This window comes from Pyrus communis, chromosome 16 (assembly GCF_963583255.1).
Source record: "Pyrus communis chromosome 16, drPyrComm1.1, whole genome shotgun sequence".
NCBI lineage: Eukaryota > Viridiplantae > Streptophyta > Magnoliopsida > Rosales > Rosaceae > Pyrus > Pyrus communis.
Window position 1 is genome coordinate 3,019,015 of NC_084818.1, and position 10,382 is coordinate 3,029,396.

A 10,382-nucleotide genomic window follows, 5' to 3' on the forward strand; every position below is an offset into this window, starting at 1 on the left:
GAAGCTGTAGTCACCATAGCTAAAAATTGAGGAAGAGATCGCGATGAGAAGCAAGAATCTCAAGCAAGAAGCACGATCAAGATCAAGAACCGATCGAAGAAGAAGATGAATCGACACAGAGAGAAGCGGGAAAGGAGATCGAAAAAGAGGTCGTGAGACTGGAGGCGAGTGATACCATATTAGGTAAATATTTCTCATTAACTCAACTAATAACTGTTACACTGTGGGTATTTATACAAGACTATTACAGCTAGCAAATAAAGATTGCTTAATCTCTAAGTATTTCCTCTTCCTGATGTAATTACATTTGTATCCTTAATACCTAGACCACCAACATTCAAAGTCATGCCACGGATCTCTCTTCAGAGTACGAAGGTGGCGGATTTGATGGCTGATGATGGTACGGTGTGGAATGAGGAGGTGTTGAATGTCCATTCCGATAGTGCAGATGTGAGTCAAATTTTGGGGATTCCGATTAGTAGACGGGATCGGTTTATCAGGCATTTCACACATAATGGGGATTATACGGTAAAATCGGGATACAAGATAGCTATGCAGATGATGGAGGCGGGGGAGTTGGGAAGGAAGGCTTTGGGATCCACGAGTGAGCGGGATGCAAATAGCCCAACGTGGATATGGGGGTGTGGAAGTAGCGAATTCCAAATAAGTTGAAGAATTTTGTTTGGCGTTGTTGTAACAATGCATTAGCTAGCTGTGCGTTGGAATTTCCAACGTCGACATCTTCGAGTCCCTGAAACGTGTGGTCTCTGTGCAATGCATACGGAGACGGAGAATCGTCTGTTCTTTGAATGTGAGTTTAGTAGGGCTTTTTGGTTTGGCATACCGGTTCAACTAAATTTGCGGAAAGTGGTGGGGGTGGATTTCATTGATAGTTGGAAGCAAATTTGTTTGAAAGTGAAGGATGTGGTGGAGAAGGAAGATATTTTGCAGAGTATTGTGTTTGGGTTGTGGCGCATTTGAAAGTGCAGGAATGCTATGATATTTAATAAACAAAGTTGTCATCCTACGGAGGCGCTAGAACTGTTGGGGCAGCAGGTGGTGGAGTTCAGGGGGAGTATGAAGGGTGCAGCAGTTGAAGGGTCTTTAGGGGGAAGGAGAGCAGCGGGGGAGAAGGAGGGGGTGCGAGGTGGCTGGAAAAAACCGAAATTTGGCACATATAAACTGAACTGCGACGCTGCTTGGTGCAGTAAACGGCATGGGGGGGCTGCGGGGTGGGTGCTGCGAGATTTTGCTGGTTTGTTGGTTGCTGCTGGAGGGGTCGGGCAATTGCAGGCGTCCTCTGCTGTGATGGCAGAGGCGGCTGCTATTAGGGAGGCGTTATGGTTCTGTCGGCAGGAGGGATATAGGAAGGTGGTTGTTGAATCTGACTTGCAGGTGGTGATTCGAATGGCAAAAAGGATAAACAGTGTGGATGTAGCAATGGAAAACATTTTATATGACATCCGGGCGTCGGCAAATGAAGTTGGGATTGTTTCGTTCGAGTTTACTTGTAGAGAAGGTAACCGAGCGGCGCATATAAACCCACGCTGGGTCGTTTTACCGAGACTGTATTGGCCCATAGTTCTTTTTTAATAGTCTAGTTAATGATGTAAACTTTTCAATTCGTATTTAATAAAGATTTGCCTTTCGACTGAAAAAAAAGAAGATTATTGTTGTAAAAATAAACATAAATATCATTTTATTAATGTAAAAATCAACATTGAATTGTGACTGTTGTATCTTTATTAAGGGTTACGGGTTAAGTACCGAAAACTATCCAACTTTTATGGGTGATTCCAAATTGGTCATAATCTTTTAAAACATTCCAAATAACTACCTAAAGTTTTTTTTAAAATTGACATTTAGTAGGTCCACTAGTGTTCAGTGATGGCATGGATAAATACTGAACGTATTTTAACTCTCGAGTCATTTATGGAGATTTAAATCTCCAAATTGACATCATTTAGCTAAGCAAATCTATGGTTTAACTTAGCTAAAATGGATCAATTTGGGGGATTAGAACTCCAAGGACGTCAACTAGTGAAAACCAACTTTAGTATTTGTCTACCTCATCATTTAATGTTAGTAACGTCATCATTTAATGTTGGTAAAGTCGCTTGGTGACCTATCATATGTCTAATTTTCAAAATGTTAAATAGTTATTTAGAATGTTTTAAAATGTTGAGACTATTTGGAATCACCCCAAAAGCTTGATTGTGGTCAAGGGCAGGATGAAATTCTACATAGCTTCTCAAGGCCTGGAAAGGATGGATAATCGTGACTTGCCACCAATTGTCCTCCTTTTACAAAGAGAAAGGAAAAAAAAGCTTAGATAATTTTTTGTAATCATTTTTTTTGTCAAACATGCTTCATTGATCAAAAAGAAAATGTAACTAGAGATAAACATTAAAAAAAAATATGTAAATAAACCAAGTGAACATAGAAGCCCAAGCAAAGCACATAATGATCCAATCATACTCGGTGTATTGATACAAGTCGTCATCGCCACAATCACATGCACCATCATTTTGGTCAACTAATTCACTGTCGGCACCAACAAAACATAATGATCCAAAACAAAAACGCAGATACGGAACAACCCTAATTGAAAAACAAAACTGATTCCTGATTTCAACAAATATCCACAAATACATAAAATTGTGTCTAAAAAACTCAACCAACACCAGCAACCATATCCACCACCCAAAGACTAGCAAAGGGAAAATTTTGATGCCAACAAAGTAATTAGACAAAACACCATCAAAACCATAGAAGAAGGCAACGCAAAGACCTGAACCACCAAAGTAGTTTTGCATACCTTCATCTGATTGAGAGACAACTCGTTCTCAAAGTGGGTAGCAAACACCGTGGCTAGATAAGGCTTCTCAATTGAAAGAAAGTATCTAGCAGGCAATTGAAAATTTTGTGGGTGGAGGATGAGAAGGTAGAAGAGATTAGTTGTGTAAGGCACAAAGGAAGGAGATCCAAGTTGTTAAGGTTAGGGTTTTCAGATATTTTTTAGGCTAAACTGAATCTGGTGCAGCAAACTAAAAATCTATGTGAGATGAGCGGAAGACTAAAAAAAGGGAAACCAAATGCCCAATCTGAGACCGAGCTTAGGCCTACCACGACAGAAAATCGAGAATTGGGACTCTCGTCCGGCGGTTCTCAGTTCAACAGAGAGATATAAAGAAGACTACACTCCATAAAAACGGAGATAGAGAAAAGACAGAAGACAAAGGGAGACAGAGGAAGATGATGTAGGCACTACAATAAGTATGGTCCCTATATTAAATATAGATGTTGGTGGCTTCTCATCTATCAAAGCCATGCTTTTATCTATTAGCTTGTTTGGATGTCTTTTGAAAATGATTGAAAACGTTTTTAGGGAAAATATTTTTGGATTCCAAAAGCACTTAAATTGTTTTTTGCATGAAACACCAATTATTCCAAGAAGCACTTTAAGTGTTTTTTTTCAAGATTTACTTGTATTTTTATTAAGGATTTCTTCTAAAAATATTTACACCAAAAGTGCTTTCAATCATTTTAAAAGCACATCAAAACAAGCTCTTTTAGTTATAAGTTGCATTGTAACTATAATATGTTATTAATTGTCTATCCAACCATTTAAGGTACCCTCATATTTTAATGGCTCCATATGTAAGATTAAGTAGTCAATTAGTAAATTAAAAGTAGGGAATTTTTAACAAAAAACTCCCGGTACTATTCACTTTAACGAAAAACCACATTTTTACACTAAAAAGTCAATCTTGATACTATTCACTTTACCATTGATTTTGTCCTTATCGTTAAAACTCAAAGTTTTCAAGTTATTTTCATTAATTTTCCTTTTAAAAGTAATCTAAGAAGAGGGTCTTCTCCTTCTTTAAATCAAGTATTAGACTTGATGATGTTGCGCGAATCCACGATTAGCAACGTCGAACGATTCTATTGCTCTTGGTTGAATGATTCCCAGGTTATCTCATCCGCCTCTTGGAGATTCTCGATTTTCTCCTATGTCAGAAGACATAAGAAAAGACTGCCACCGACCCTAATGCCAGGAGGAGGAGGATTCTCTACCCTCCTATTCCCATCCCCTTCCATCCCCTTCTCTTACACATTGTTTTTTTGTCTTATTATCTCTATAAAAAAATATCAATATAAGATGTTAACGTGGCTTAATCGTGACCATTCAAATAAGAGGGCATGGAAGGGTAGAGAGATTAAAAGGGTAGAGAATCTTCCTCCATGCCACGAGGGGTCGGCAATTGGTGATGGGGGTTTCTTATTTTGTTTCTAGGGCAACAATTGTTTGGAAGGTTTTAAGAATTACGTAAGATTAAGAGAGAAACCGTACCAGAAAAGAATGTGTAAGATTTTGGTGAAGAACAAAAAATGATTACAAATTTTACGACTTTATGCAAGTAAGATCCACTTATATTAAGAATGTGCCAACAAATACAATAATTGTGTTGAATTCAATGTCATATAATATAAGGAAAACTAATGAAAATGACTTGAAAATTTTGAGTTTTAACGATAAGGACAAAATAAAAGATAAAATGAATAGTATCAGGTTTGACTTTTTAGTGTAAAAATGTGATTTTTTGTTAAAGTGAACAGTACCGCGGACTTTTCGTTAAAACTCTTTATAATATATAGCTATCAAAGAGAATAAATAAAGAAACAAAATAGAGTAATTAGGGAACTCAAAATTCTGCAATCTGGTTAAAAGACTTTATGACGCGTTTACGTACCCGTAATCGGAATCAATTTACGGAATTGGATTCTGATTACGAGATACACTTTTGTTTACGTAATCTTGAGGAATCAAAATACATGTGAGGTCCACACATATTAAGGAATCCAACTCCTAATTTTGGAGGAATTGGACTCCCTACATGAGGGAGGTATTTCAATTCCTTGACACTTAAGGAATCCGGAATGGATTTCTTCTACCAATTATGCCCTCATTTGTTTCTAATTATTCCAACATCGCCCTTCATTTGACACTCATTATATCATCTTTTAATAAATAAATAAAACCTATTTATATATTTTTATATAGGTGAATTTTATTCTATAAAATTAATTAGGAATTTAATTTAATTAATTAGTATGAAAATAATTTATTTATGTAAGGGCAATTTAGTAATCAACCTAATTTTCATTCCGATTGAAGTAAATTAGTAAACAACTTTTATAGACTCAACATCATTCCTGCCATCTTTTAATAAATAAATAAAACTCATTTATATATTTTATATAGATGAATTTTATTATATAAATTTAATGAAGAATTTAATATAATTAATTTGAATGAAAAAAATTTATTTATGTAAGCACAAAATAGTAATCAATCTAGTTTTCATTCCTATTAAAGTGAATTAGTAAACAACTTATATGAACTCAATATCATTCTTATTCCGATTCCAAACTGTTTTAGTAAACAAGTTCAACAAGAATCTGATTCTGATTCCACCTCAATTCAATTCCTCTTAATTTAATTACAGATTAGTAAACACGCTCTTAAAGAAGAGAGCATATGTATATGTCCAAATAAAACTATGCCTTATCCTACATAAACCCTAATAGATCATATATCCAAGCCCATTCCCAGACGTATGCACCTATCAAAACCCTCAAATAATTTCTGAAAATATGTGAACTTGTGAAGAATACCCATCAGGCATCAGCTTTCAGTTTTCAGTGCGTCTTCCGCAAACTGCATTTCTGACCCTTTGATTTGATGGAACTAACCGTCGAAGCAGGCACCAGCCAGTGGCAGCTTCTGCAACCGCCGCCATTTCGCCTCCCACACAAACCTAGAAACCAAGCCCTTTCCTTCTTTTTTAAGGTATCTATAAAAACCAATTATTCAAGAGATTTTGACACATATAATAGTACACTACGTATTATTATACAAAAGATAAAATATATGTTAAAAAATTAATAACTTAAAAAATACATCACTTACACAAAAACATATTGTGTACCACTTGTATTCTTGTCGCAATTAAAAATTTCTCCAACCATCCAACCAAAACGTGTCCCTCCGTAAAGACAACACATAACGAAAAACAAAATCCAATTAATTAATTAATTAATAATGTATTTTTGAGAGAGATAAGAGAGAGTCGCGGTCACATCAAAACTCCACCAGCTGTGGCTGACTGCAGAGACGACTGCAGCTGCAGCAGGTGGTGGTAGCAGTCGGCTGCAGTTGGCCTCTTCTCCGGGTTCTGATCTAAACACCGGTTTTGAAGCTCCCTCAGCATCTTCGGAACACCTGTCAACCCGCAACTCCTCACCAGATTCCCTACTCCCCATACGTCCACCTTCACACCATGCAACCCTCTCTCCATTTCCGGCGCATGCCTCCCACGCGCCGTCGCATCTCCCGCCATCACCAACTTGTGCGGGTATATCTGCGGAGCCCCGACCGCCTCTTCGAAGCCGCAGACAAACCACTCGTTGTCCCTCTCATTCCTAATCACTTTCTCCCAACATATATCCCTATGCATAAACGACAAGTCGTGCAAAGCCACAAGCGCTTTAGTCACGTACATGAGAGCCTCAACGAGCTGGTTGCAATTTGTAGGCTTGAACTTGCACCCTCTGGGCTTAAACACCAAAGCCAAATCTTTCTCCAAGGATCTGTGGATGTACTCTGCATGGGGTATTCGTTGGCCGAGAAAATCGTAGATTTCTTTGACCGCGGTCGCCTTCCGAATGTTACTATAAAATCTAGTCACTGTGGTTGGCGTCATTTCGATTGCATTTCCATTCCCCATGTCGAACCTCTCAAAATCGCTATAAGGTAGCTTGTTGTCAGAGCCACCATTGCAATTAGTACTGGGGTTGAAGCATCGATCGGCTAGCAATGGCAACAGGCTTGCAATTCTGTGACATGGGACTAGGGCTTTGAGTCTCTCCGAGGGCGATGACAGGTCAACCGTGCCCAAATCAGTGCGAATTATTCGATCTTGAACACGACTCAATGCACAAAATGTTACAACATGACCGATTGCGTAGTACCCTAATATGTAAGGAAGATCCACGTAAGTCCACAGAAGTTTCTCAACTATTGAGCTTGACGGATTAATGTCGCGGACATCTTTTAAATTATGGGCTTCTTCCCCTCTCCATAGACAAAAATTTCGAACAAAGCCTGTCAGGTTTGGCCATTGATCCTGTAATGGTTCAGTCGGTGATGAGGAGTTAGGCTTGCGGATGAAGACCATTTCAAGTGAACAAAATTTGGAGACGATTCGGTTGATGCAGTCGTCCCAAATGGTAATGAAGGAGTCTCTACTTGTGGCAGTAGCAGCAGCTAGACTTGGATTGGTTCGGACTATAGGGCTTAGAATATCGTATGTGATGGCTCTACAGTCTAGCAATTCTGTTGAGGTGGTGAAGAAGATCTCTTTCCCTTGTGGTAAGTCGCGGTACACGTCTTTTCGGAGTGGGAAACGGAGTTCCTCCGGCGGTGGCTCTTGTACGTACCATTGAAGCTCGAGTAAGTTAGGAAGTGATGGCGGTGGGACTCGAAGACACCCCACGTAGTACTCCGTTGGGTCTTGAAATTCCCATGGAGGCATTGCTGCAAAAAATACACATGCAAATATTCTATAGAACATAATACAACCTTTAACCAAATCAATGTGTAACATAAAAATTGGACAAAAGTTAACACAACATTACCAGATAAATTCAAATTGGTTTTAGGGCTTACATCTTGATGAAGATTCTGGTAAGGAAAGCTGGACTTTTTCATTGAACCCTAATTAACATTGATTAAACACGTAGTGTTAGATGTGGAATTATAAATAAACCAAGATTTTGCGACATGGGACTATATATCTAATTTAGAGAAGCTGGTTTTCACCGGAAGTAGTGGAGGAAGGCTTTCTTCTGCCAAAGACTTTGACTTGTTGACCCGATACGAATCGGTCAACGGAGAAGCCTCCCAAATGGCCATCTTCAAAAGCTTCCATGCTGCAGGCAACCATGGAATCATCAAAGAAAGTGAGCTCGTCGGCGTTCAAGAAGCTCAAGCCTTGCAGCCTCACTCTCCCTCTATGGTGCTCCCCTTCTTCCGCCCACAGACTCACCGATTCTTCCCAAGTCATTCGAATCTTTCCGATTCGACGAAGCTCCTTGGAAGAAGATGAAGAGAGGCCAGTTGTAAAGTCTATGGAAGACTGATCATGGTGATGAAACCCTAGAAAAGTCCCTCTTCCTCCGTGATAAAACGGTTCCCCTTCACCGCTCATGATCATTAGTTGCTTTACCCTACCTGCATATAATAACATATATATAGATATCAAACCAAACTAAAAGTTAAATAAATAAATGGCACAACTTAATTAACTTGTTATATGAACTAGCTAGTAACCTCCATTGTTTAGAGATACTGATCATAAAATTTTGTTTATTTTAGGTATACAGCTTGTGTTGTGGGCATTATATATATAACCAGTTAGCGGTTCAGCATTCCTCTATGTACCTGAGAGAGGGAAGTCGTCTTCTTTGAACGAAGGCGGTTGGGGAAGACTTCTAGTCGTAACAAGAGCCGATCGGCTGTCGTCCCCAACCGACCCTAGTCTGCTCTGAGGAGTTCTCGTCCTTGACCCCATGAACTGCGAAAGCTCCTCGAAAACTTCCTCATCGAAAGAAGCAGGCAACCTATGTAGCTTTCTCTCGTACGGCGAAAGCCTGAAGTAACTCTTCCCGACTTGTTCTCTCTCAGAACCTCTCTCCCACTCATAAACCTTTCTAAACTCTCCCAGCATGTTATCCCACTTGGTTCCCGCCGTTTTCGCGTCTCTGTTGATGCCATGCTTCTGAAGGAAGTCGGCGACTTCCATGTCCTTGTCGCCTCTAGTTTTGCCTCTGGTGTGAGGAGTGGTGGTGGCGCCGCCCGACTCTGTTTGTAACTGCTCTGTTCTGGAAGATGAGCCCGACCCATGATCCGAATACCCACCTTGATACTGAATCCTCCACGCCCTCGCCAGCCATAGCATCTCGTTTGGTTTCCAAACCGGGCTTACGTACTTTCCTTTTCTGAACTGGTGGTGGTGGTGGACCGGGTTTTGAGGGTCTCCTGCTACTGTGTTTGTGTCCTGCCCTGACGTTGCTGACACAGACGGCAGATGAGAGTGCGGCGGCGACGATGAGGCAGTGTCGGAGGAGGAAGCTGCTCCGATGGTTGAGACATGGGGTTGGGATAATTGAGTATTTTTTTTATTTGGAGATGGGGTTGATTCTGAGGGCAGAATTGGTACTTGGGGTTGTTTCTGTTGGGAAGACGGTGAAGGAAGAAGTTTCCATTGTCCGGTTGTACTCGTAAATCTTGGCCTCTTTGGATTCACAGCTGCCTCAAACTGATGCTGATCAAAGGGTGATGAAGACGAGGTTGTTGGAGTACCGGTGGGGACAAACAAGGGAGGAGGAATATTGAAGGGGACACCAGCTGCAGCTGCTGCTCCACTGATATTAACAGCCGTTGGCGGCGGTTGTTGGTCATTGAGAGAAGGTGAAATCTGTTGCTTCTGTTGTTGCTGCTGCTGCTGCTGGGGTTGTTGTGGGTTCTTCTTGGTTGTTTCTGCTTTTTTGTCACCCATTTCAAATGGGCTAAAAAATAACGGACTTTAGGTAAAGAGAAACCTTGGAGAAGAACTAAAACAAGTTCGGAAGAGTAGAACTGGTTTGGTTTTGTTGTTCCAATATAAAGCTAATTAAAGTTGAAATCTGATTACAAGAATTGGGGGTGTAAAGATAAGTGGCTCAAATTCTACTGATATATGTTTTGAAAAAAATTTCAACTCACATAGAGGAGTTAAAATGTAAAATTTTTAATCCAGAAAATTAAAGTTTTAATTTAAAAACAGTTTTTTCTGCTCTAATAATTCTTAATTAAAATTTTAATCTGAAATTATTAAAATATAAATCTAGGCTTTTTACCAAAAAAATATAAATCTAGGCTAAATTTTTTTTTTGGTAACTTGCTTTTAAAATAAAATTTGTGTATATTATTATAATTTACTTTTATAAAGATTTTAACTTAAAAATATTTAGATACCAATAAAAATTGAAAAGTTACTAAACGACTCGTGAAACATGTATTTATAGAGTTTTTGGATGAATTTTGATTTATATAAAAAAATTTAATTGTTTTAGCCTTTGGATTTAATTTTGAACCATTAAATTTTTTTCTACCGTTAGGTTTGATCATATTCGATCTCGTTCGCTGGATTTAATGTATTTAAAAATTTAAAATAAATAGGTTTGAATGTGGACCATTTAAAACTGTTAGATCGAACAAGCACCGTTAGGCTTGTTTTGGGTGGCTGACATTCTCATCAGAGGCGGGCCTCACT

General features: G+C 39.0%; 1 protein-coding gene across 1 annotated transcript; it reads right to left on the reverse strand.

Moving 5' to 3' along the window:
• Positions 1–6,040: 6,040 nt before the first annotated feature.
• LOC137721129 (uncharacterized) lies at positions 6,041–9,626 on the reverse strand. The gene is made up of 4 exons (XM_068460241.1): positions 8,959–9,626; positions 8,510–8,907; positions 7,889–8,299; positions 6,041–7,603 (listed from the first exon to the last, which is right to left on the reverse strand). Exons 1-4 carry the CDS (start codon positions 9,624–9,626, stop codon positions 6,144–6,146), a joined length of 2,937 nt encoding a protein of 978 aa, XP_068316342.1. The 3' UTR covers positions 6,041–6,143.
• Between the last annotated feature and the right edge of the window lie 756 nt (positions 9,627–10,382).